Source organism: Macrosteles quadrilineatus, unplaced genomic scaffold, assembly GCF_028750875.1.
Source record: "Macrosteles quadrilineatus isolate MER2022 unplaced genomic scaffold, UCM_ALF_1.0 Scaffold_3__2_contigs__length_128488019, whole genome shotgun sequence".
NCBI lineage: Eukaryota > Metazoa > Arthropoda > Insecta > Hemiptera > Cicadellidae > Macrosteles > Macrosteles quadrilineatus.
In genome coordinates, this window is record NW_026542596.1 from 19,074,445 (window position 1) to 19,101,660 (window position 27,216).

At 40.3% G+C, this 27,216-nt stretch overlaps 2 protein-coding genes across 2 annotated transcripts; both read left to right on the forward strand.

Annotated features, from left to right (window-relative positions):
* Positions 1–3,546: 3,546 nt before the first annotated feature.
* LOC128989029 (uncharacterized) lies at positions 3,547–8,829 on the forward strand. The gene has a single exon (XM_054410883.1). It carries the CDS (start codon positions 3,547–3,549, stop codon positions 8,827–8,829), a length of 5,283 nt encoding a protein of 1,760 aa, XP_054266858.1.
* A 14,150-nt stretch (positions 8,830–22,979) lies between these two features.
* LOC128989030 (uncharacterized) lies at positions 22,980–26,837 on the forward strand. The gene has a single exon (XM_054410884.1). The coding sequence runs from the start codon at positions 22,980–22,982 to the stop codon at positions 26,835–26,837; it is 3,858 nt and encodes a 1,285-aa protein (XP_054266859.1).
* The last annotated feature ends 379 nt before the right edge of the window (positions 26,838–27,216 follow it).

Below are 27,216 nucleotides of genomic sequence, written 5' to 3' on the forward strand. Positions count from 1 at the left end.
CTCTAACCCCTCCCTCTTTCATCCCCATTAATAAAATTTTACCATTAGCAACAGGGTGCAGTACTATTATTTTTCTAAATTTATGACAATAGCTAATTTGCAACAAAAAAGGTGAGTGAGCGTAGCGAACGAGCTAACCTAAAAGCAAGTGAGCGCAGCGAACGAGCTCCAACCTAAAGGTGAGTGAGCGTAGCGAACGAAGGCAAGTGAGCGCAGCGAATGAGCTGCAACCTAAAGGTGAGTGAGCGTAGCGAACGAGCTAACCTGAAGGCAAGTGAGCGCAGTGAATGAGCTGCAACCTAAAAGTGAGTGAGCATAGCGAACGAGCTAACCTGAAGGCAAGTGAGTGCAGCGAACGAGCTCCAACCTAAAAGTGAGTGAGCGTAGCGAACGAGCTAACCTGAAGGCAAGTGAGCGCAGCGAACGAGCTCCAAACTAAAGGTGAGTGAGCGTAGCGAACGAACTTCAACCAGGATTTGATTGAGCCATGCGTTTAGTTTAATTTTTTCCCATCTTCACCCCAAATTCGTGTTTAAACCTGAAATTTTACCTTATTTTCCCTATTTTTGGTGATTTTTACTGCGCAAGGGGTCCATTCTTCATGCCGATAATTTTTCTCAACCCCCCGCCCCCGAAGGGGGCCTAAGATTATTTTAAAATATTATTTTACCTCACTCTAACTCCCAAGACTTTATACCGATGCTTATTGATGTGAAGAAAGTTTTAGAGGTTGTGACTAAGCAAATTTAATTTATCATAGCACCGGCCCTACATCGAGACTCTTACATGTCAAGACCGGTTTGGTTTGCACTAAACAACCCCTATATGGAATACTTCGCAACTGCCAAGTTATCACTACGTCTTTTACGCAAAAATGTTTCCGGACAACATCCTGTCCCCCGTGAACATTTCTCATCACGGCTACTATTAAAAGGGGGCCTGGGGGCGGAGCCCCCAGCGAGCACAAGGCGAGTCTAAATAACTATACAGCCCGATGTGTAACTCACTGACTCACGGGTGATACAAATTCTAGACCACTTCTAGAGGTGCTAGAGAGTTGAAATTTGGCTCGCTTGTTGGTCTAGTGCCCAAACCCCTGGGAAAATTCTAAAAAGTGACATTTTTAAATATTAACCCCCCCGTAATCTGGAATTTCCCCCCCCATGTTATTCTTAAGGGAAATAGCATTGAAAATTGCCGATTTTGGTAAGCTCATCTGAACAACTTAGAAACGTGCTAGAGACTTCAAATTTGCGTAGTATTGTAGTAAGAGATCTTACATTACCGGTGGAATATGCAAAAGTCCCATTTTCAAATTTTAACCCACCCAAAAATACAAATGGGCGGAACACTGAAAACGAAAAAAACACTTTTTTTCAACCGGATGTAGCTCGAAAACGGTAAGAGCTAGAAAAGATTTGAAAGCATATCCAGGAACAGGAATTACATTTTCTACAAAACCCTCTTAGGCGTTTTCCAAAAATCGCACTCCTTCAGCTTCAAAAAACGCTCTACTTTCAAAATTTTGTAAATTTTTATTACATTTTTACCAATTTTCGCCATGTTTTCATACTTAAATTTTTTTTCAAAAACTATTATTGCTTTGTATTCTCCTTACTTTACTTTAAATTTTACTCATTACATGTTTTTTCGTAACTTTACTCCTTGATCCGCCAAAACTTAATTTTAATCTCCAAATTTGAAGGTTTTTTGCCACTTTTACGAGCCCCATGTTATTCTTATGGAGAATAAGATTGAAATTTAATGACTTTGGTATGGTCATGTGAAGTGTTTAGAAACGTGATAGAGACTTGGAATTTGGTAGTATTGTAGTAAGGAATCATAAGCTAAGGGTGAAATTTTCAAAAGTCCCATTTTAAAAATTTTAACCACCCTAAAAATCCAAAATGGCGGACCTCTAAAAACGACAAAACACATTTTTTTTCAACCGGATGTAGCTCGAAAACGGTAAGAGCTAGCAAAGATTTGAAAGTATATCCAGGAACAGGAATTAAATTTTATTCAAAACCCTCTTAGGCGTTTTCCGAAAATCGCACTCCTTCAGCTTCAAAAAACGCCCTACTTTCAAAATTTGTTAAATTTTTTCAAATTTTTACCGGTTTTCGCCATTTTTTCATACTTAAATATATTTTTTTCAAAAACTATTATTGCTTTGTATTCTCCTTACTTTACTTTAAATTTTACTCTTTACATGTTTTTTCGTAACTTTACTCCTTGATCCCCAAAACTTAATTTTAATCTCCAAATTTGAAGGTTTTTTGCCACTTTTACGAGCCCCATGTTATTCTTATGGAGAATAAGATTGAAATTTAATGACTTTGGTATGGTCATGTGAAGTGTTTAGAAACGTGATAGAGACTTGGAATTTGGTAGTATTGTAGTAAGGGATCATAAGCTAAGGGTGAAATTTTCAAAAGTCCCATTTTCAAATTTTAACCACCCTAAAAATCCAAAATGGCGGACCTCTAAAAACGACAAAACACATTTTTTTTCAACCGGATGTAGCTCGAAAACGGTAAGAGCTAGCAAAGATTTGAAAGTATATTCAGGAACAGGAATTAAATTTTATACAAAACCCTTTTGGGCGTTTTCCGAAAATCGCACTCCTTCAGCTTCAAAAAACGCCCTACTTTCAAAATTTGTTAAATTTTTTCAAAATTTTTACCGGTTTTCGCCATTTTTTCATACTTAAATATATTTTTTTCAAAAACTATTATTGCTTTGTATTCTCCTTACTTTACTTTAAATTTTACTCATTACATGTTTTTTCGTAACTTTACTCCTTGATCCCCAAAACTCAATTTTAATCTCCAAATTTGAAGGTTTTTTGCCACTTTTACGAGCCCCATGTTATTCTTATGGAGAATAAGATTGAAATTTAATGACTTTGGTATGGTCATGTGAAGTGTTTAGAAACGTGATAGAGACTTGGAATTTGGTAGTATTGTAGTAAGGGATCATAAGCTAAGGGTGAAATTTTCAAAAGTCCCATTTTCAAATTTTAACCACCCTAAAAATCCAAAATGGCGGACCTCTAAAAACGACAAAACACATTTTTTTTCAACCGGATGTAGCTCGAAAACGGTAAGAGCTAGCAAAGATTTGAAAGTATATTCAGGAACAGGAATTAAATTTTATACAAAGCCCTCTTAGGCGTTTTCCGAAAATCGCACTCCTTCAGCTTCAAAAAACGCCCTACTTTCAAAATTTGTTAAATTTTTTCAAATTTTTACCGGTTTTCGCAATTTTTTCATACTTAAATATTTTTTTTTTTCAAAAATTATTGTTGCTTTGTATTTTCCTTACATTACTTTGAATTTTACTCACAACATGTTTTTTCGTAACTTTACTCCTTGACCCCCAAAACTTAGGTTATAAGTCAAAAACTACTGTTACGAATTGGTGATTTGGTTCTCGCTCTTATTTCTGCGTTCTTATTTGACTACCTTAGTTGAATTTCACTTGCCTCTCTAAACTCTAATTTCTTCGGATTTCTTCGTGTTATTTGAGTATTGGTTACCTATTATGGATTTTACGTGCGTTGCTGTCGGATCCTTTCACCAAGGAGATCCAAGGTTCACTGACAGTAACAACTCTCAGTGCATGGCTAATGCAGCCTGTGCCCTCGCCTGGCAAGTGTTCTGCGGGGGGTTCAGTACCAATGCTATTGACGATATACTCATGGCGGGCGATCGCTTGTACACACAATCTCGCCGTGAGTATAGCATCAGTAACAGGTATCTGTACCCTGAGGACCTTTCCAGGGACTTTGTGGTTGCAGAACGTTCTGTAACCATAGAGGAAATTTCACATGTTGGGGATGGGTTGTATCCTCGTTCCTACGCCGAATTTCATGAGGTGGTCCGATCCTTATCATTAGTGTTGGAAACAGCCATTCCCGAGGACTCTGTTGATGGCGGCTTTTTGTTTACCGGACAATTGGTAGCAGTAGCTTTTTGGCGTTACCAAAAGCGACTCTACCTCTTTGATTCTCACGCGGTGAACGAAGGCCGTCGTCGAGACATTGATGAGACAAAAAACAAGGCTAGGCTGTTTGTTTGTTATAATTTTCCCTCCCTGGCCTCCCTTCTATTGGCAAATACAGTGTTCGTCGGTGGACAGTTCTCAGTTACGAAACTTAAATTTTCCATCAATCAAACTGTCCACCCGATCGCATGCCCAGACTCTGTATTATCACAATTATCTGAATCTGCCTCTGAGGCAGTCGTTAAGACATCTAAAGGTCCTGGTAGACCCAAAAAAATAAAACGTGGTCGTCCAAAACTTCTGGACACGACACGCGAAGAGCAAGCTGACGCGGCAAAGAAAAAGTATAGGGAGTCGCACCCTGATCTTATCAGACAGAAAAAGACTCAGTACTCGCAAGACAATCCGGAGGTTAACAGAGCGGCTGTTGAGCGGTACACCCAAACGCACCCTGAAGTCCACAGGGAGGCTGTACATCGCTATAGCCAAACTCACCCTGAGGTCAACAGGGAGGCGGTTGGTCGATACAGCCAACGAAATCCCGATGCCTCTCGTCAAAGGGTGCAGATTTTCCGGCTACATAATCCTCTGTTTTCCGATCTTCGTCACTTGCCAGCTTCACTTGCTCGAAGCATTTCTGATAACGGTCCAATGGGGTCTTGGAAGGGGGAGCTGTTGAATGATATTCCAGCTTTTAGTCTTAAAAAAGTTAGTCTTTGGGACAATGATATTTTTAAGTGTATGCACTGTGGCGCTCCACTTTTTGGGGAGGAAAAGGGTAGGAAGAAGTGGTGTTGTGGACAAGGGGCATACAACGTCCTTGATCTAAGTCCCCTTGACGAAGTCTTCTATTCTGATCGTCGTTTCCTCGATAGGGCTCGTGCCTACAACGACCTGTTTGCGTTCTGTGCTTTGGAGGTATCTGGTGGGTACAGGCATCCCAGTGGTCTGTCTTTCTTCAAAATCGAGGGGAGAATGTACCACCAGGTCTACAATCTGTCTGACCCCGGTCAAAAGTTTACCACTAAGGCTGGGGACGTTCAGTTTGTGAACCGGTCCCGTCTTTACATCGACGACGGTGAAGAACGGCGGAACATTGCCTTGGGTAGATCACTTGACGGTGACGTTGTTGACTCTATCAATCGATACCTGTCACAGCAGAATCCATACGTCGCTCACTATCGGCGTTTGGGTAGTGAGCCAGCTGTGAACGCTCACTTGGATTTCCAAGTGACAAGTAGATCTACCCATGGTCCCGTTCTAGGCGACAGGCAAACAGGCGTTGAGGTGCACGCTGTCATAAGCACCGACGAGACAGTTTACGAGCCCCGCAAGCTATCCGTATGGAAAGTTGGATCCGGAAGACCCACTTCTATCAACCTTTTCAGTCCTCTCATGGAACCCTTCCAGTACCCTCTGCTCTATCCTCAAGGCACTTTGGGCTGGCATATTGGTCGCCGCGACAATTTTAACAACAAATTGTCCCAGTATGATTATTCCCGTTGCCTTCTGCTGTCTGAGCCTCGTTTCTCACATTTCGGCCGACTGTCTCAAGCATGGCAGGTCGAAATGTATGCCAGATACGAGGACGAGAAGCTCAACTACATCAAGTTCACGCAGACGAAGGCAGCTGAAAATGCCATGAGGATAGGGCCGTTGGATGAGATTGAAGCGGCGAATCGTGGTGGACGTCAGGTCCTCAATGACATTAACAATGACGAGACAGTTCAGGGGGAGGGTGGGGTACAGGCTGGCAAGGTTTACCTCCCAAGTTCGTTTACCGGGGGGCCGAGATACATGAAACTTCGATACGAGAATGCTATGGCATTGGTCTCACGTCTCGGCTTCCCCACATTTTTTCTCACATTTACTTATAGTGCGACTTGGGAGGAGAACAAAAAAGCCTGTCCTCGAAATAGCGGTCGCAGTGATCCCAGCACGGCCTGCAGAGTTTTCTATATCAAACTGCTGGAACTCCTCCGCGATTTGCGCAGCGGAGCTATGTTCGGTCGGTCTATCTACATAGTCCACGTCATCGAGATGCAGATGCGGGGCCTTCCACATGCCCACATCGTGTTTAAAATCGATGGCGATGGACCAGTGCAGGCTTCGGACATAGACTCCCTCATCCGCGCTGACATTCCATCTCCGGAGGAGGCAGGAGGCCGATTAAGGGCGTTGGTTCTGCGGCACATGATCCACGGCCCTTGTGGTACGGATCACAGGACCGACTTCCCTTGCTGGGACACAGCCAAAGGCAGCTGTTCTAAATTTTTCCCCAAACCTCCCTGTGAATCAACTCATGTAGACGAGAGGGGTTTTGTAAAATATCGACGTGATTATGGTAATGAGGGGAGTATAACTTCAAGAAACAAATCGATTCCAGTACATGACGGCTGGGTCGTGCCGTACAACGCAGCATTACTTCTTAAATACGAGGCACACATCAACTTGGAGGTAGCTTCTACTCGTCGTGTGATCAAGTATCTGTTTAAATACCTCATGAAGGGTGGCTCGCTTCAGAACGTCAAAGTTACTCCTCTTAGTAAACAAGACGATGAAGTTGAGCACTACGTCACGAAGCGTATGGTGGGAGCCAGCGATGCATGCTGGCGTCTCTTGGACTTTCCCATCTCAAAGTCTGAGCCCACAGTCGATTGTCTCCCTGTCCACCTAGAGGGAAAACAGACTGTGTGCTTCCGCCCTAACAACTTGACACACGCCACTTCGGGAGCTACCTCTGACCTGCTCTTGTATTTCAATAGGCCTCTTGACTCGGTATTCGACGATTTAACCTACCAGTCTTTTTTCGAGCAGTACGTTATTCATAACAAACGCCCTAGTAATGCTGAGGTGTACGACCATCCAGACGGCAAGCATTTCCTTACCTCAAGAAAGCGTGGTCAAAAGATCTGTCGTCTCTTCTGGGTCTCGCCAAACAGAAGCGAGCAGTACTTTCTTAGGCTCCTTTTGATGGTCATTCCGTGCCGGGGATACGCCGACCTGCTTGCTCGTGGTGGTGATGGTTGCACGACATATCAACAGGTTGCGCGCACCCTCGGTTTGGTTGAGGACGAGGACGAGTACCACCAAGCCCTCAAGGAAGCAGCTCGTTTCATGGTCGGCCCGAGGCTCCGCTCTTTCTTTGTCCTTCTGTGCAACATGGGAGCTCCTGCGGCCCTCTTGTGGGATGCTTTCCGTGACGCACTGTGCGAAGACCATTTGGAGCGGAATCCTCTTGATCACGAGGTTGCGTACAAGCTGGCTCTGATTGAGATCGATCGAAGCCTTCGACGTCAGGGATCCTGCTTGGCCGATCACGGTCTCCCTACTGTAGACGACGACACGACCGAACTGGGGAGGGAACTTCTCATCTACGGTGAAAATCGTCAGAGATCACTTGTAGATGAGTGGGAACCAAAACTTTCCCGCGACCAGAGGGCGGTCTTCGATTATGTTCGGTCTCTACTACAGGGCCAAGTCGATCGTCGATCAACAAAATTGATCTTCCTTGACGGACCCGGAGGCTACGGCAAGACCTTCCTAATACACGTAATCCTCGCTTACGTCCGTAGTCGTAACCAGGTCGCTATTGCTGTCGCTAGCTCCGGCATTGCCGCTGGTAATCTGCCTGGTGGCACGACAGCACATAGCATGTTTCGGCTACCACTCGATCTCGGCGATGGCACTGGATATTGGAACTTGACCAACGGATCTCAGCGGGCAGAACTCATCAGAGCCGCACAGCTCATAGTTTTTGATGAGGCCCCGATGGCTCACCGGTACATTTTTGAAATCATCGACAGATCTCTGCGTGACCTCATGAATTCACCTGAGCCATTCGGGAATAAGATCTTTATCTGCTGCGGAGATTTCCGTCAGATCGCACCAGTTGTTGCCAAGGCTCGTACTCCGGCCGACATTGCCTGTGTATCACTTTGTGCGTCATCTCTGTGGTCAAGTTTCAAAATCTTTTCTCTCTCCACTCCTCACCGGACTTCTGGGTCCACTGCCTACTCTGACTTCCTCCTTCAAGTAGGCAATGGAACAATTACATCTGTTCCTTTTGGGGAAGGCCGTGACTCTGTTGGCCTGATCCCACTGTCCGGTGTAAAATACGTGACATCCCTTCCCGACTTGATCGAGTTTGTGTTCCCTGCTTGTGACCTACAACACACAGACAGAATTGTTGGCAGGTCCATTCTTTCGACCATGAACGCCAATGTCCAGCAGATCAATAACACCGTTCTCAACCTGATGGATGGCGTCCTTCATGAGTTGAGGAGTGCGGATTCTGTGGACAAGGAGAACGACGATGGTATGGATGTAGACGTTCACTTGTTGAACCAGGCCACTGGCAAGGGTGTGCCAGACCATGTCCTGCGACTCAAGATTGGCTCCGTATGTCTCGTCATGAGGAACTTGAACATTGACAGCGGACTCGTAAACGGCACTAAAGTGATCGTGACTGCAATAAGACCTCGTCTGATCACAGTGCGACTCCCTGGACAACATGATCCGATTTGTATTCCCCGGATTCAATTCGTTTTCCCGTTCGTCGAGGGGTCACCGCTTCGTGTCCGCCGTCTTCAGTTTCCTCTCATGCTGGCATATTCCATGACTGGCCACAAAAGCCAGGGCCAGACGATTGATCGCGTCGGAGTTGATCTTCGCAGTGACTGTTTCACCCATGGTCAGTTGTACGTCCTGCTTAGTAGGGTCAGACATCCAGACCATATAGTCGTCCTTGTCCGTCCCGACCGTGTCCGAGATGGGATCGCATACGCAAAGAACATCGTGTATGACGATCTCCTTCTCTAAACCTGATTTGACATCAGCAGTAGGCTAGGGGATCTGCTTTATCAAAACTCCCCGTCGTGACTTGACAACATCGGCAGTACGATAGGGGGCCTGCCTTATCAAAAGTCCCCGTTGTTGTATATATTTGTTCTTCTTTTTATAGTTAGTTAAGTTGTTGTATATATTTCTTTTAGTTGTAAGTAAAGTTTACTAACTTGTACATTTGTAAATTATTGTAAATATGGTTCCGACGTTTCCTGGCCTCCCCGTGGCGGAACTGGATATGCCATTAAGTTTATGGCTAACCGACAGGGAAACAATCGTTTATTACTTCATCTATTTTCATAAATATGTAAATAAATGTCTACTACAATATATTTATTTACTATAATACTATGATACTATTATCAACTTGTTAACTTTTCAATGTAAAAGTTAATTAACTTGTAAATTTTTAAATAGTTACAAATATGGTTCCGACGTTTCCTGGCCTCCTCGTGGCGGAACTGGATATGCCTTGCAGTTTATGGCTAACCGACAGGGGAACAAACATTACTCAATCGATTTTAATTATTAAATCTATAAATATTTACCGCCATATATATTATCTTTTATAATATAATCTATTTACTTATTTTTATACTTTACTATTATCAACTTTACATCAATCTACATACTTACCAATCTACTTATCTTATACAAAACTTTACTATATTGTACATTTGCAAATATTTGTAAATATGGTTCCGACGTATCCTGGCCTCCTCGTGGCAAAACTGGATATGCCTTGCAGTTTATGGCTAACCGACAGGGAAATAAACATTAGGTACTTAATCTATTTTCATTAATAAATTTATTAACTACCATCTTTTTACTTGAAATACGATATGCGGAGAGTGCTTTCTAGACCACTTCTAGGTGTGCTACGGGCTTGAAATTTCCCCTGCTTCTTGGTGATGGCCTCCCACCCTTTCCTACATTTCTGAATGACGACTAACAGCTAGGGGGCCTGGGGGCGGAGCCCCCAGCGAGCCAAAGGCGAGTCTAATTAACTATACAGCCCGATGTGTAACTCACTCACTGACTCACTGATCAGGTATACTAATTATTACCCACTTCTAGAATAGCTACGGGGTTGAAACTTGGCACGATTTTAGGTATTGTTCTTAAACCACCAGGAAAATTGCCAAAAGTCACATTTTCAAATTTGAACCCCCCCCAAAAAAATCAAAATGGCGGATTTTTTAAAAGTTCGAAAAAGGCGTTCTTTTAAAACGTTTATTGTGCTTAAACCGTTGATCTAATCAAAAAACGGAGCACACTTACTGTATTTAGAATTAAACTAGCTACAATTTTATAACATAAAGTTTCTTTCTATCTCCGCCCCTTCCCCCCTATATTTCGCTCTAAACACAAAATTTTCGAATTTTGCATCATGTTTTTTTGTTCAAACATCCGTTGCGGCTCAACCGTAGGTCTGATCAAGAAACGGATAGCACCGACCTATCTTAACTTTTGACGATCTACAACTTTGTAACTTAAATTTTTTTTCCATCTTCACTCCTTCACCCCCAAATTCATGCTTAAACTTGAAATTTTGCCATTTGTCCTTGTTTTTTGAGGGGTTGGCTGCCCTGGAGTGGGTTAAAATCCGTTTTGGGTATGTTTGACCCATTATTTGTTTTTTAAAGTGCCTAAAGTTCATCCTTAACCAATTTCGGAATTTTCAAACACCCTACTTAACCCTCAAAATTGGGGGGATAATTTTAGTTAAAATAAAATATCCCGATTTTGAATATTCTCGTCAATTAAAAATTATATAATCGCAAGATTATATCTAAACAAACAAATGTTCTGTATAAAAATTTTATGGCGTACATTTTGTTCTATGGCGTCTTTTACCTATCTATACTCCAACCCCCTCAAAAAACCCCATTTCGATAGTTGTGTCCTTGGAATTTACGAATAAGCCTACTTACAAACACTCATATTAGCGCTAGAACATTGCAATTTTTTAGCGATGTTGGTATTCGGTCCAAATTACCTTAAATATGATTAAAATCGTTATTTTCTCATTTTAAACCCTCCTTATGGTTTAAAATATCCCCCATGTTAATCGAATAGAGAATTAGCATGCGGGGAATAAAATGGCATTTCGAGCATATTAAGGTCTTAGTAAAAATTAGTAAGTTATTCATTGTCGTACGTTATTTGAAAAATAAAAAAGAGGCCAATCTCATCTTATACACCCCCAAACCTACAACATCTACAACATTTAAAAAAAAAACTCAAATCTCATGTAAAGCTGTTACTCGTCGTTCTAGATATTTTTAATTTGTGTAGGTTTAATGTTGTGAAACGGTAGGTTTTTGAATTACAACCAAGTTGAAAGTCGTTGTTTATGTCACCCACCCCCTTAACCCCTCTTGCAGAAACTGTACAAGTGGCAATAATAATAACGTTTATAATACAAGTTTACTATTTTTTATTTTTTAATGTTTTTACTACAACAGCGTGGCTTGCCCCCGAAGGGGGAACATTCCCTTCACCGATGATTTTAACCCCCCACCCAGCCCCAAAAGGGGGCCTAAATTTATTTGTAATATTGTTGCCTCCCTCTTACTCCAAATATTATAACTTTATTGCAATACTTATTGAACCCAATTTAAGTTTTACAGTAAATTAGCAAATTTTCGATCTTAAGAGCAGCAACTTTACATCAGGACTGTAACATGTCAAGACGTGTTTTATATTCACCACAAACGACCCTTCTATTAAATACTTTCAACTGCCTGATTTTCTTATGAAGATGATTCGTTTATAGACGTGCTAGAGACTTGAAATTCGGTAGTATTGTAGTATGGGATCTTAAATTAACGGTGAATTTTTCAAAAGTCCCATTTTCAAATTTTAACCACCCCAAAAATCAAAAATGGCGGACCTCTGAAAACGAGAAACACGTTTGTTTAAAGGGCTATAGCTCGAAAACGGTAAAAGCTAGAAAAGATTTGAAAGAATTTTCATGAACAGGAATTACATTTTCTACAAAACCCTCTTAGACGTTTTCCGAAAATCACACTCCATCAGCTTCAAAAAACACCCTACTTTCAAAATTTGGTAAATTTTTAAAAAATGTTTAACTGTTTTAACAATTTTTTCGTACCTAATTAATTATTTTTGCAAATATTATTATTGCTTTGTATCCTGCTTAGTTTACTTTAAATTTTACTCACAACATTTTTTTCGTAACTTTACTCCTTAGTGTGCTCATCTGATTCGTTTAGAAACGTGATAGAGACTTGAAATTTGGTAGTATTGTACTATGAGATCTTAAATTAACGGTGAAGTTTGCACAAGTCCCATTTTCAAATTTTAACCACCCCAAAAATCCAAAATGGTGGACCTCTGAAAACGAGAAAACACGTTATTTTAAAAAGGCTATAGCTCTAAAACGGTAAAAGCTAAAAAAAATTTGAAAGAATTTTCATGAACAGGAATTAAATTTTCTACAAAACCCTCTTAGACGTTTTCCGAAAATCACACTCCTTCAGCTTCAAAACACGCCCTACTTTCAAAATTTAGTAAATTTATTTCAAAATTTTACCGGTTTTCGCAATTTTTGTATACCTAAATAATTCTTTTTTTGCAAATATTTTTAATACTTTGTATCATCCTTAGTTTACTTAAAATTTTACTCATTGTTTTTTTCGTAACTTTGCTCCTTGACCCCCCAAAACTTAGGTTTAATCTCAAAATTTGAAGGTTTTTACCACTTTTTCGAGCCCCATGTTATTCTTATGGAGAATAACATTGAAAGTGTCTGACTTTGGTGTGCTCATCTGAACCGTTTAGAAACGTGCTAGAGACTTGAAAATTAATAGTATTGCAGTATGGTATGTTAAATTAACGGTGAATTTTGCAAAAGTCCCATTTTCAAATGTTTACCCCTCCAAAAATCCTAAATGGCGAACCTCTGAAAACGACAAAACACGTTTTTTTACACGGCTATAGTTTGAAAAGGGTAAGAGCTAGAAACGATTTGAGGAAAAAACTTAGGTTCGGAATTAAATTTCCTACAAGGCACTATTGTGCGTTTTTTGAAAATCTTACTCCTTCACCTTCAAAAAACGCCCTACTTTCAAAATTTGGTAAATTTTATAAAAATTGTTAACTGTTTTTGATATTTTTTTATACCTTAATAATTCTTTTTTGAAAATATTATTAATGCTTTGTATCCTCCTTAGTTTAGTGTTTTTTTCGTAACTTTACTCCTTGACCCCAAAACTTAAAGTTTAATCTCAAAATTTGAAGGTTTTTTTTTACCACTTTTTCGAGCCCCATCTTATTCTTATGGAGAATAACATTGAAAGTGTCCAACTTGGAGTGCTCATCTAAACAGTTTAGAATCGTGATAGAGACTTGAAATTTGGTAGTATTGTGGTATGGGATCATTAATTAAAGGTGAATTATGCAAAACGCCGATTTTCCAATTTTAACCCCCCCAACAAACCAAAATGGCGGACATCTAAAAACGACAAAACACGTTTTTTTCAAACAGCTATAGCTCGAAAACTCTTCAAAAACGCCCTACTTTCAATATTAGGTAAATTTATATAAATTTGTTTACGATTTTCACTACTTTTCCCACGTTTTTCATGACCCCCGCTGATAGTCGACTTCCCCAATGTTAATTATACAGGTACATCGGTCTAAATCACGTGTACACACTTTAAAATTAGCTGGAGATATTAAATTTGGTAGGGTTGTTGGTCTTAGTCACTAACAACCTAGAACATTCACAAAAGTTACATTTTCCAATGATTTTCCCCCTTCCCCGATTCAACAATTTCTCCCTCCCATTATGTAATTTTTATGGGAAGTTTCTAACTTTGGTATGTACATTAGAATCGTTTACTTCAAATTTGACTGAGACTTGAGAAATGCTATGAGTGCTATCTAGACCACTTCTAGGTGTGCTACGGACTTGAAATTTCCCGGCTTCTTGGTGATTGCTTCTCACCCCTTCCTAAATTTCAAAAAATACATTTTAAAACTTACTATCACATTTTTACTTCATACATCACTTAACTGATATCAACTTATTAAATATCGATCTATTCTAATATAGTTGTTAAATCGTGTACTTCATACATCACTTAACTGATATCAACTTATAAAATATCGATCTATTCTAATATAGTTGTTAAATCATGTTTAATTTAATATCGATTTCCACTATAACGATCCCCATTCGCCTTATTTTGTTTGGCCAAAAACTCAGTTGTAAAAATACTTTACAAACATACTCTCTTACCGCAACTTTCAAAAAGATTTTTTATAAGGTGTTCTTTAAGGTGGAGTTCTTGAAATTAACTTGCCAACCTCCTCTAGTGTATTCGTGAAATTGTTTTTATATAACGTTGTATCGACTGTTTCACTGCCTGCTTTGTTACAGCTATAATCTACTAATGACGACTAACAGCTAGGGGGCCTGGGGGCGGAGCCCCCAGCGAGCCAAAGGCGAGTCCCAACCTTTACAGCCGGATGTGTAACTAGTAACGTATACTAATGTTTGGGCACTTCTAGATGAGCTAGAGACGTGAAATTTTCGGTGTTTTGAAAGTCTAGTGCCCAGACCCCCGGGAAAAATCCGAAAAGTGGCATTTTCCCCTTCCAACCCCCCCTAAATTAACGATTTCCCCCCAATGTTATTCTTATGGGAAATAACGTTGAAAATCACAAATTTTCGTACGCTCATCTGAACCGTTTAGAAACGTGCTAGAGACTTGGAATTTGCGTAGTATTGTACTATGGGATCTTAAATTACCGGTAATATCCTTAAAAACCCCATTTTCAAAATTCTACCCCCCCAAAAAAATTCCATAAAAATTTCGGTTTTCGGAAAAACATGTTTTTTTAAAACGGCTGTAGCTCGAAAACCGTAAGAGCTAGAATCGATTTGAGGAAAAATCGTGAGTTCGCAATTAAATTTTCTACAAGACAGTTTTGTCAGAGAAGGCGTCATATCGAAATTCGCACTCCTTCACCTTCAAAAAACGCTCTAACTCCAAAAATTGTGAAAATCCTGTATTTTTTTACGTGTTTTTAATTTTTAAAACGACTTTTCGTATATATATTTCTACTTTTTATGCTCCCAACATTTAAAGGAATGTCCCTAGAGTGACCTTCAATAATTTTAACCTACAAAAAAAATTCAAAATGGCGGATTTTCAATAAAAAAGATCGTTTTTTAATGTATTTCTTATGGAGAATTAACATGCGTCGACAGGCAAACTAGACGTAAACGTCAGTAGGTGAAATATGGGCGTTTGGTGACAGAAAAAACATTTTTGTCACTTCTAGAGTAGCTAGGGAGCTGAAATTTTTGTTTAAAGGTTCGTCTGGGTACCAAACCACCCAGAGAGTCCCAAAATTTAGTTTTTCCAACTGAAACCCGCCAAAAGAAATCCCGTAAAACCCTAGTTTTTTTTTTTGGAAAAACATGTTTTTTTAAAACTGCTGTAGCTCGAATACGGTAAGAGCTAGAATCGATTTGAGGGAAAATCGTAGGTTCAGAATTAAATTTTCTACAAGACAGTTTTCGCTAAGAAGGGGTCATATCGAAAATTTGACTCTTTCACCTTCAAAAAACGCTCTAACTCCAAAAATTGTGAAGATTCTCGATTTTCTTACGTGTTTTTAATTTTTAAAACGACTTTTCGTATATATATTTCTACTTTTTATGCTACCAACATTGAAAGGAAAGTCACTAAAGTGACCTTCTATAATTTTAATTTACGAAAAAAAAAATTAAAATGGCGAATTTTCAATCAAAAAGATAAATTTTAACGTATTTTCTTATGGAGAATTAGCATGTTTTGACAGGCATGTTTGGGCACTTCTAGACGTGCCAGGGAGATGAAATTTGGCACGCACGTGGGTCTTGGGCCCAACCACTCAGGAAAATTCCGAAAAGTCGAATTTTTCCTGTCAACCCCCTCTAAATTAACTATTCCCTCCCCATGTTATTCTTGGGGGAAATAACATTGAAAAAAAACCTACTTTCGTACGCTTATCTGAACCGTTAAGAAACGTGCTAGAGACTTGAAATTTTGTAGTTTTGTATTATGGGATCCTACATTACCGGTGAAATTCGTATAAACCATTTTCAACATTCAACCCCCCCCAGCAAAAAAAATCATTAAAATCCTCGTTTTTGGAAAAACACGTTTTTTTCAAAACAGCTGTAGTTTGAAAACGATAAGAGGGATTTGAGGGAAAATCGTAGGTTCGGAATTAAATTTTCTACCAGCCAATTTTTTTAAAGAAGGTGTTATATCGAAAATCATACTCCTTCACCTTCAAAAAAACGCTCTACTTCCAAAAATTGTGAAAATTCTCGATTTTTTAGATGTTTTTGATTCTTAAAACTACTTTTCGTACATATATTCGTACTTTTTATGGTCCCACCGTTGAAAAGAAAGTCCCTTGAGTGACCTTCTATAATTTCAACGTACTGAAAAATTTATAATGGCGGGTTTTCAATCATAAAGGTAGTTTTTAACTCTTTTTAACGTATTCCTAATAGAAAATTAACATGCTTATACACGCAAACAAGATCTAAATGTAAGTAGGTGAATTATGGATATTTAGACCAATCCCATTCTAACCCCTCCCTCTTTCATCCCCATTAATAAAATTTTACCATTAGCAACAGGGTGCAGTACTATTATTTTTCTAAATTTATGACAATAGCTAATTTGCAACAAAAAAGGTGAGTGAGCGTAGCGAACGAGCTAACCTAAAAGCAAGTGAGCGCAGCGAACGAGCTCCAACCTAAAGGTGAGTGAGCGTAGCGAACGAAGGCAAGTGAGCGCAGCGAATGAGCTGCAACCTAAAGGTGAGTGAGCGTAGCGAACGAGCTAACCTGAAGGCAAGTGAGCGCAGTGAATGAGCTGCAACCTAAAAGTGAGTGAGCATAGCGAACGAGCTAACCTGAAGGCAAGTGAGTGCAGCGAACGAGCTCCAACCTAAAAGTGAGTGAGCGTAGCGAACGAGCTAACCTGAAGGCAAGTGAGCGCAGCGAACGAGCTCCAAACTAAAGGTGAGTGAGCGTAGCGAACGAACTTCAACCAGGATTTGATTGAGCCATGCGTTTAGTTTAATTTTTTCCCATCTTCACCCCAAATTCGTGTTTAAACCTGAAATTTTACCTTATTTTCCCTATTTTTGGTGATTTTTACTGCGCAAGGGGTCCATTCTTCATGCCGATAATTTTTCTCAACCCCCCGCCCCCGAAGGGGGCCTAAGATTATTTTAAAATATTATTTTACCTCACTCTAACTCCCAAGACTTACCCCTATATGGAATACTTCGCAACTGCCAAGTTATCACTACGTCTTTTACGCAAAAATGTTTCCGGACAACATCCTGTCCCCCGTGAACATTTCTCATCACGGCTACTATTAAAAGGGGGCCTGGGGGCGGAGCCCCCAGCGAGCACAAGGCGAGTCTATAATCTATACAGCCCGATGTGTAACTGATAAGGTATACAAATTCTAGACCACTTCTAGACGTGCTAGAGACTTGAAATTTTCGGCGTTTTGTAGGTCTAGTGCCCAAACCCCCGGGAAAATCCCGAAAAGTCGCATTTTCCCCTTCCAACCCCCCCTAAATTAACAATTTCCCCCCCATGTTATTCTTATGGAAAATAACGTTGAAAAACGCCGATTTTCTTACGCTCATCTGAAACGTTTAGAAACGTGCTAGAGACTTGGAATTTGCGTAGGATTGTACTATGGGATCCTACATTACCATTAAAATTCGTAAAAACCCCGTTTTCAAAATTCTACCCCCCCAAAAAAATTCCATAAAAATTTCGGTTTTCGGAAAAACATGTTTTTTTAAAACGGCTCTAGCTCGAAAACCGTAAGAGCTAGAATCGATTTGAGGAAAAATCGTGAGTTCGAAATTAAATTTTCTACAAGACAGTTTTGTCTGAGAAGGCGTCATATCGAAATTCGCACTCCTTCACCTTCAAAAAACGCTCAAACTCCAAAAATTGTAAAAATCCTCTATTTTTTACGTGTTTTTAATTTTTAAAACGACTTTTCGTATATATATTTCTATTTTTTATGCTCCCAACATTAAGAGAAAAGTTACGTAAGTGACCTTCTATAATTTTAATTTACGAAAAAAAATTTAAAATTGCGAATTTTCAATCAAAAAGGTAATTTTTTACGCATTTTCTTATGGAGAATTAGCATGTTTTGACAGGCATTTTCGAGCACTTCTAGACGTGCCAGGGAGATGAAATTTGGCACGCACGTGGGTCTTGGGCCCACCCGCTCGGTAAAATTCCGAATAGTCGCATTTTCCTCTTTCAACCCCCTCTAAATTAACAATTCCCTCCCCATGTTATTCTTTTGGGAAATAACATTGAAAAATACCGACATTCGGACGCTCATCTGAACCGTTAAGAAACGTGCTAGAGACTTGAAATTTTGTAGTTTTGTAGTAAGGGATCTTACATTACCGGTGAAATTAGTAAAAGTCCCATTTTCAAGATTCAACCCCACCAAAAAAATCTATTAAAAACCCCTATTTTTGGAAAACACGTTTTTTTTAACAGCTGTAGCTCGAAATCGGTAAGATCCAGACGCGATTTGAGGAAAAATCGTAGGTTCGCAATGAAATTTTCTACAAGACGGTTTTGTCCGAGAAGGCGTCATATCGAAATTTGCACTCCTTCACCTTCAAAAAACGCTCTAACTCCAAAAATTGTAAAAATCCTCTATTTGTTTACGTTTTTTTAATTTTTAAAACGACTTTTCGCACATATTTCCTGTCTTTTCAAGTTACCACTCAATTTGTTTTTCACAGGTACGTGTTCATACAATATTAATTATTGGTAGTAGCTTAAATAATGAAACTTGACGTAGATAAATATGGTTAGGCCTACCTAGCCGCCATACCAGTGCTTCGCAACGGGAAGAGAGCGCTAAAGAAAATAGTTAGTATGTTGCATAGAGCTGCTGTATGAAAAGTTAAATAACTCATAAATAAAAATGTTGACAATTTTGAAAAGTACCAAATAAATAGTTGTCATAAAGGTGGTTAATCTGTTTCTTATGTTACACAGATGTGCTGTATGAAAATTTAAATAACTCATAAATAAAAATCTTTTACAGTTTTGATAAAGCGCCAAACAAATAATTGCCAAAAACGTGGTAAGTTTGTTGTTATAGGTACGTATACATACAATATTGATTATTGGTAATGAAAACAGCAATGAAAATTGACGATTATAAATATAATTAACTAGCTGCCTTACCAGTGCACCGCAACGGGACGAGAACCCTAAATAAAATGGTTAGTACGTTCCATACATGTGTTGTATGAAAAGTTAAATAATTCATATATATATATATATATATATATATATAATGTTCAAAATCTTGGTAAAACACCAAACAAGTAATTCTCATAAACATGGTGAATATCAGTTTGGCAATTCTAATATCAAGCGTATTCATGAAAAATAGAGTAGAAACGTATAACAATATGTCATAAAGCCAGTGTTTTTTCTCTCTCTTTTCAGCTCAATTTCTCGAGTAATTTTGGCGTTATTGACATATTCCAAACTTTCGCATCCATAATATTACGCTTTCTATCTAAGTCATTGACTTGGTAGGTAATTCACAAAAAATAACTTGCCTACTCCGCTTGCCAGACATTGTTTTGGAGAAAACAAACATACAAACACGATACATTTTTCAATAAAAGGTGATGAATTATGCAAAGAATATAAATGTCCTATTCGCAAAATATCACAAATTATTTTTTTCAATTAAAAACATTAGCATAACAGTAAACAATCCTACTTAAACAGTTCTCATCTTGTATTACAGCTTTTTGGTGTAGTTCAAATTATCCGTCGTCATAAATATAAAACACTCTATTAATAGTGTTGCACCCTGTTGGTAAATGTAGTAACTTTCAGTGTTATTTTTGCTGTTATTTTAGTAGCCGGGTCGCAAAAGCCTACCAAACTCATCGAATCTTAAGTTAGCAAGAGGTGCAAATATTAAAAGGCAATTAAAATAAAAGGTAAACATTTTGCCAATATCATCAGGCCATTCGAACTGAACCAAGCGTGGAACAACGGTTAAAAGCTTTTTAGATATTACTATACGATGCTTAGTATAGAACCCTTCATATTAGTTGCAGTATCCAAAGTCAATAACGCAAGAACGGTAAGAAGCAGTGATATAGTAAAAACAAAACAACTAGAACTTGCCTAAGGACTGATTTACACACATGTTCAATGTTTTGTTTTTTTTTTTTTTATTAAAAACCAAAATAACAATACAACTCATTCCAATTGCAAAACTGTTATAATTTTCCTAGTGTTCCTAGTAATCTAAAACGTCCGCCAATTAAACGATCCTTAAAGCTTAGTTTTCAGACCAGTAAACAGAGCATAGGTTAACACAAATTTGGCGATATAAATTATTTTTACAAAATGGGAAAAATTGCAAATATATCGCTAACAAGCCGTTTTAAGAGAAAAACGTATTAATGATTTTAGTTTTATTTTGTCTCATAAAATCCATTCCAATATATTTTGTACTAATTTACAGTACACCCCGAATTAGTCTACGTCACACTATCCCCACCATCTTGGAGGGCAGTGGAGGGGGCAACTTTCACTTCTCAGCGACGGACGCCGTCCACCTTGTCCTGCTCATTCGTTGTCCAGACACGCTTGCGTTCAGTACACGTGATTCTGTTCTTCGTCCCTTGTTGTATTTCAAATACACTTCTGCTTAATTATAGGCATCCACTGTTGAATTATAGCTGTTAATGTTCTTCTGTGGCTTTCAATAGTTTGATTTTGTGGTTTTTACTGTTTTTTTTCATATCTCGTTTTGTAGTTAAGGAATCATAGTTGACTGGCCGCTTAAATATTGGCTAACTGTGATCCCGTCAGCTGTTAGCTATAGGGATAGGTAGGGAAAATCTGTTTCTCTGCTTGTGACTTTCGTCTTTTATTTGTCAGCTAATATTTGATTTGCTGGCAATTCTCGTCTGTCATCCTGTTTCAAGTTAGGTTAGGTTTCTTAGAAAATAAGTGGTTTTAAAGTTGTGGTTATTGTTATTCTTCTGTGGCTTTCAATAGGTTTAATTTGTGGGTTTTACTTATAAAAAACCACAGTATTTTTGCTGTTTCTTTTCGTATTTTAGTTTTGTTGTTGAGGAATCATAGTTGACGGGCTGTTTTGATATTGGTTTACTGTGATCCCGTCAGCTGTTCGATATATTAGTAGGCAGGGAAATTTTGTTTTCGTTATTCCTGTTTACTTTCTCTACTGGCGACAGTCGTGTTTTCTTTGTCTGTAATTAATTGATTTACTGACGATATTAAAATATCCTCGTCAGTGATCGTTTTTTGTGTTAGGTTTTTTTTAGAAATAAGTGGTTTTAAAGTTGTGGTTATTGTTATTGTTATTGTAAATCTGATTTATTTTAGATTTACTATTGATCTGTTCCACGCATTTTCTTTTTTTACAAATCTGCTGACGTGCTTTGTTAGTTGTTGAGCGTGGTATTTCTCATTATTGTATTCGAAATTCAGTTTTTAAAAAGGCATTGAAATGGCCGTTACCTGCGTTGCCACTGGGTCATTCCACCAAGGTGATACAAAACGTTTTGGTTATAGCAGAAATGCACAATGTGTGGCAAACTCAGCCTGTGCCATCGCATGGAAGTGTCTTGGGAATGAATTTACTACTTCCACCATCGACTCAATTCTCATGAGCGGTGACAATTTGTATAGGTCATTGCGCAATGCAGACTGTGTTGGGGGTGATCGGTTTTTATTCCCAGACGAACTACCGAATGAGTTCGTCGTTGTTGGCAATCAAGTCCATGTTGAGGCCATTGATTATGTATACGACGCTTTGTATCCTCAGACCCGTGACTCATTAAATGACTGCATTGTAGAATTGGCTTGTGAATTAGAGCTGTTGTTAGTACAGTCTTCGGAGAATGTAGGATTTTTGTTCACCGGCTTGAACGTGACTGTAGGTTTTTGGTCCTGTCAAAATCAGCTGTATGTGTTTGATTCACATGCAGTGAACGAAGAACGTCAGTACGACGGTGTTAATCACCACAATAACCTGGCTAGACTGTTCAAATGTGATGGTTACATTTCTTTAGCTAATTTGTTGTTGTGTAATGCTGCATATGACACCAATGCCCATCAATACTCAATTGCAGCATTGAAATTTCGTACTCATGTTGTAGCTGACTTTGAAACAGGGCCTCGATTCTCTCCATACATTTCCAATACTCTTAATATTATCTCTTCCCCACCGTGTACCAGTCCCGATTTCCCTAATGAACCGTCAGACGAGCCCATTCCACAGTGCCTCAGTCCCGATTTCCTCAATGATCCGAAATTAAATCAAGATCCTATTGTACTGCTTTCACCACTAAGAAAAATAAAATCCCTCCCTGACTTGAAGAAACCCTCTAAAGCACCTGGGCGACCAAAAAAGATTAAACGTGGACGTCCTTAACTCTTACCTACGTCTAGGGATGAGCAAATAGCGGCTGCAAAGAAAAAATACAACGATAATACCCCCCAGAAAAATAAAGACAATCAACGGCGACATCGCGAAACTCATCCTGACGACCATAGGGAGGCAGTTAGGAAGGATAGTCAAAAAAACCCTGAAGCAAGCCGTGAAAGAGTTAAAATTTTCCGGCTTAAAAACCCCAAGCTAATCGAGCTTAGGCATTTAAATATAACCCTGGCAAGAAATATTTTCAATCACGGCCCAATGGGAAGTTGGTCGGGGGATTTATTAAATCATATATCATTATATAAATTGAAAAACACAAGTTTGTGGAGTGAAGGGATTTTTAAGTGCCCTCACTGTAGCGCTCGACTTTTTGACGAAGAGAGAGAACGGAGTAAATGGTGTTGTGGGCAAGGTGCCTATAATGTCCTTAACTTACCTGCTCTTGAGGAAGATTTCTATTCGAATCGTCTCTTCCTCCAAAGGGCTCGGGCTTATAATGATATGTTTGCCTTCTGCGCCCTAGAAGTGCCAGGTGGATACCGTCATCCAAGTGGTATTTCCTTTTTTAAAATAGAAGGGAGAATGTACCATCATGTGTACAATCTGGACGCCCCTGGCCAGAAGTTCACTACTAAGGCTGGAGACGTCCAGTTCGTAAACAGATCCCGATTGTACATCGATGATGGTGAAGAGCGGCTGAATATTGCCTCCGGAAGATCTCTAGACGCTGATTTAATTAGTTCTATCTCCGAATTTCTCAATCATAATAATCCATACGTTATCCATTATCGCCGTCTGGGTAGCGAGCCAGCCGTCAACGCTCGTTTGGACTTTGAAATTACGAATAGAGCCACGCACGGCCCAGCATTAGGTGACAGACAGGCGGGCGTTGAGGTTCATGCAGTACTCAGCACCGACGAGACCGTTTATGAGCCGCGAAAATTGTCAATATGGAAAGTAGGGTCTGCTAGGCCTAGTTCTATTAATCTCTTTAGCCCCCTTATGGAACCTTTCCAGTATCCATTGCTTTATCCGGATGGCACTTTGGGATGGCATATAGGTCGTCTCGATAACTTTCATCACAAGCTGTCTCAGTACAACTACTCACGTTGTCTTTTGTTGTCGGATCCACGCTTTTCTCACTTAGGCCGACTGTCTCAAGCCTGGCAGGTGGAGATGTATGCCAGGTACGAGGAGGAGAAATTAAACTTTATTAAATTCAAACAAACCCGGTCCAATGAAAATGCCATGCGGACAGGGCCATTGGACGAACTGGAGACAGCTTTGCGTGTTGATAGTCACACTTCAGGGCAGGTTTTGAGAGATATTGTCAACGATGAAACGATTCAAGGGGAGGGCGGGATCCAGCCGGGAAAAGTTTATCTTCCCAGTTCCTTTACGGGGGGTCCGAGATACATGAAGCTTCGTTACGAGAACGCGATGGCTCTTGTCTCTCGTCTTGGTTTCCCTACTTTCTTCCTCACGTTTACGTACAGCGCTACGTGGGAGGAAAACCAGAAGGCTTGTCCCCGAAACAGTGGCCGCAGCGACCCCAGTACGGCATGTAGAGTTTTCTATATTAAACTCTTAGAACTCCTCCGAGATCTCCGCAGTGGAGCTATATTTGGCCGGTCTGTATACATCGTCCACGTCATTGAAATGCAAATGCGAGGCCTTCCACACGCCCACATTGTATTTAAAATTGACGGCGATGGACCTGTTGAGGCTGCTGATATAGACACGATCATTCGTGCCGACATTCCCTCGGAGGAGGAGGCTGGGGGTAGACTGCGTGCGTTAGTTCTGAGGCACATGATCCATGGGCCATGTGGTACAGATCATAGGACAGACTTTCCTTGTTGGGACCATCAGAAAGGATCCTGCACAAAATTTTTTCCGAAACCTGCCTGTGAAACCACTCACATCGATGAAAAGGGGTTTGTTCACTACATACGCAATTACGACAATACAGGTATCATAACATCTCGTGGTAGGTCTGTCACTGTTCATGACGGCTGGGTTGTCCCATACAATTCTGCACTGCTTCTAAAATATGAATCTCATATAAATCTAGAGCTAGCTTCGACACGGAAAGTAATGAAATATTTGTTTAAATACCTAATGAAGGGTGGTTCACTGCAAAATGTGACTGTGACACCCTTAAGGAAGCAGGATGATGAAGTAAAGCACTATGTGACAAAGCGCATGGTGGGTGCTAGTGATGCGTGTTGGAGGCTTTTAGATTTTCCGATATCTAAGTCCGAGCCAACAGTTGAATGCCTTCCAGTACACCTTGAGGGGAAGCAGTGTGTCACATTTCGTCCGGACAGTTTGGCTGAGGCGGCTCTACAAGCTACCTCTAATCTGTTACTATACTTCAATAGACCACCTGGCCCTGTGTTTGACAATTTAACTTACCAATCCTTCTTCGAACAATTTATTATCCATTCAAAACGTCCACGTGGTGAAGAGATATATGAACATCCCGACGGTAAACACTACATCACACGTCGACTACGTGGCACCAAGATCTGCCGACTTTATTGGATCTCGCCAAACAGAAGCGAGCTATATTTTCTTCGTCTCCTCTTGATGATCTTACCATGCCGTGGTTACGCCGATTTGTTTGCTCGTGGTGGTGATGGGTGTAACACATTCCAACAGGTAGCGCGGAACCTCGGCTTGGTCGAAGATGAGGATGAGTATGGCATTGCCATCAAGGAAGCTGCTCATTTCATGGTTGGTTCGCAGCTGCGTTCCTTCTTCGTTCTGATATGTAACATGGGAGCACCTGCGGCTCTTTTGTGGGAATCCTTCCGAGACGCGCTTTGTGAGGACCATTTGCATCGCCACCCTGATGATCGTGAGCTCGCCTTCAAACTATCTCTGCTGGAAATTGACCGCAGTCTCCGTCGTCATGGGTCATGTTTGGCCGACCATGGCCTCCCAGTCGTGGAGGACAACACTACAGAGTTGGGCAGGGAGCTACTCATCTACGGCGAGAACCAACAGAAGACAATTGTAGATGAGTGGGAACATAAATTGTCGAGCGATCAAGTTACTGTTTTGAATTACATCCGCTCTTTATTGCATTTTCAAAGAGGTCGAGGGGCAAACAGACTTATTTTCCTGGACGGGCCTGGTGGCTACGGGAAAACGTTATTGATTCGCGTCATTCTTGCCTATGTTCGGAGCCAAAATCAGGTTGCTATTGCTGTTGCTAGCTCTGGTATCGCCTCTGGCAATATGCCGGGAGGTACGACAGCACACAGCATGTTCAGATTACCACTTGACCTCGGCGACGGCACGGGATACTGGAGCTTGACTAACGGATCTCAGCGAGCAGAACTGATCAGAGCCGCACAGCTCATAGTTTTTGATGAGGCACCGATGGCTCATCGCTACATTTTTGAGATTCTCGACAGATCTCTGCGAGACCTCATGAATTCGCCTGAACCATTCGGTAACAAGATCGTCATCTGTTCTGGAGATTTCCGTCAGATCGCTCCCGTTGTTGCCAGAGCACGTACGCCAGCTGATATTGCTTGTGTCTCACTCCGTGCATCGTATCTTTGGCCAAGTTTTAAGCTATTCTCTCTCTCGACACCTCACAGGACCAGTACTTCCACCGCATACTCCGAATTCCTGCTTGGAGTAGGCAATGGAACTATTAGTACTGTTGTATTTGACGAAGACAGGCACAGTTGCAACCTGATTCCATTGCCTGGCGTTAGATATGTAACATCTCTGTCCGACCTTATCCAATTTGTTTTCCCCGATTACGTCCTGAATGACCCTGATCTTACGGCTAGGCGAGCAATACTTTCTACCGTGAACGCTAACGTCCAGAATATTAATGCTGTTGTACGTAATTTAGCAAGTGGCATAGTACACGAATTGAGGAGCGCGGACACAGTTGACAAAGAATCCGATGACGGCATGGAGGTCGATGATCAATTGTTGAACCAGGCCACCAGCAAAGGTGTGCCGGACCATGTCTTGCGACTAAAGATCGGCTCCGTTTGTCTTATCATGAGGAATTTGAATATCGACAGCGGACTTGTAAACGGTACCAAGGTAATAGTTACGGCGATCAGTCCTCGCCTAATTACTGCCAGACTTCCCGGCAAAACTGATCCTATTTGTATTCCGAGGATACAATTTGTTTTTCCGTTTGTCGAGGGGTCGCCGCTTCGCGTCCGCAGACTTCAATTTCCCCTCATGTTGGCCTACTCCATGACTGGCCACAAAAGCCAGGGCCAGACGATTGATCGTGTCGGAGTGGATCTACGTAGTGATTGTTTCACTCATGGCCAATTGTACGTTCTATTGAGTAGGGTCAGACATCCTGACGACATTGCGGTTCTTGTCCGACCTGAAAGAGTTCGCGAAGGAGTAGCTCATACAAAGAACATTGTGTATGGCGAACTCCTTCATTAGTACCAACTTTGACGTTAGCAGTAGGCTAGGGGATCTGCTTTACCAAAACTCCCCGTCGTGATTTGACATCTATGGCAGTACGATAGGGGGTCTGCCTGAAAAAAAGTCCCCGATATTTTGTGTGTTTTGTGTGTTTTTGCGTGTTTGGTGTGTTTTTGTGTGTTTTGTGTGTTTTTATGTGTTTCGTGTTACTGTTTGTGGTTCCGACGTTTCCTGGCCTCCTCGTGGCGGAACTGGATATGCCATTATATATTAGCATCATGGCTAACTGACAGGGAAACAAGTATTTTTATTTATAATTTACTACAATCTTTACAAATATATTTACGATATCCTATTGCTATTATTAAAAAAAATATTGCTAAAATTCTACCAAAAA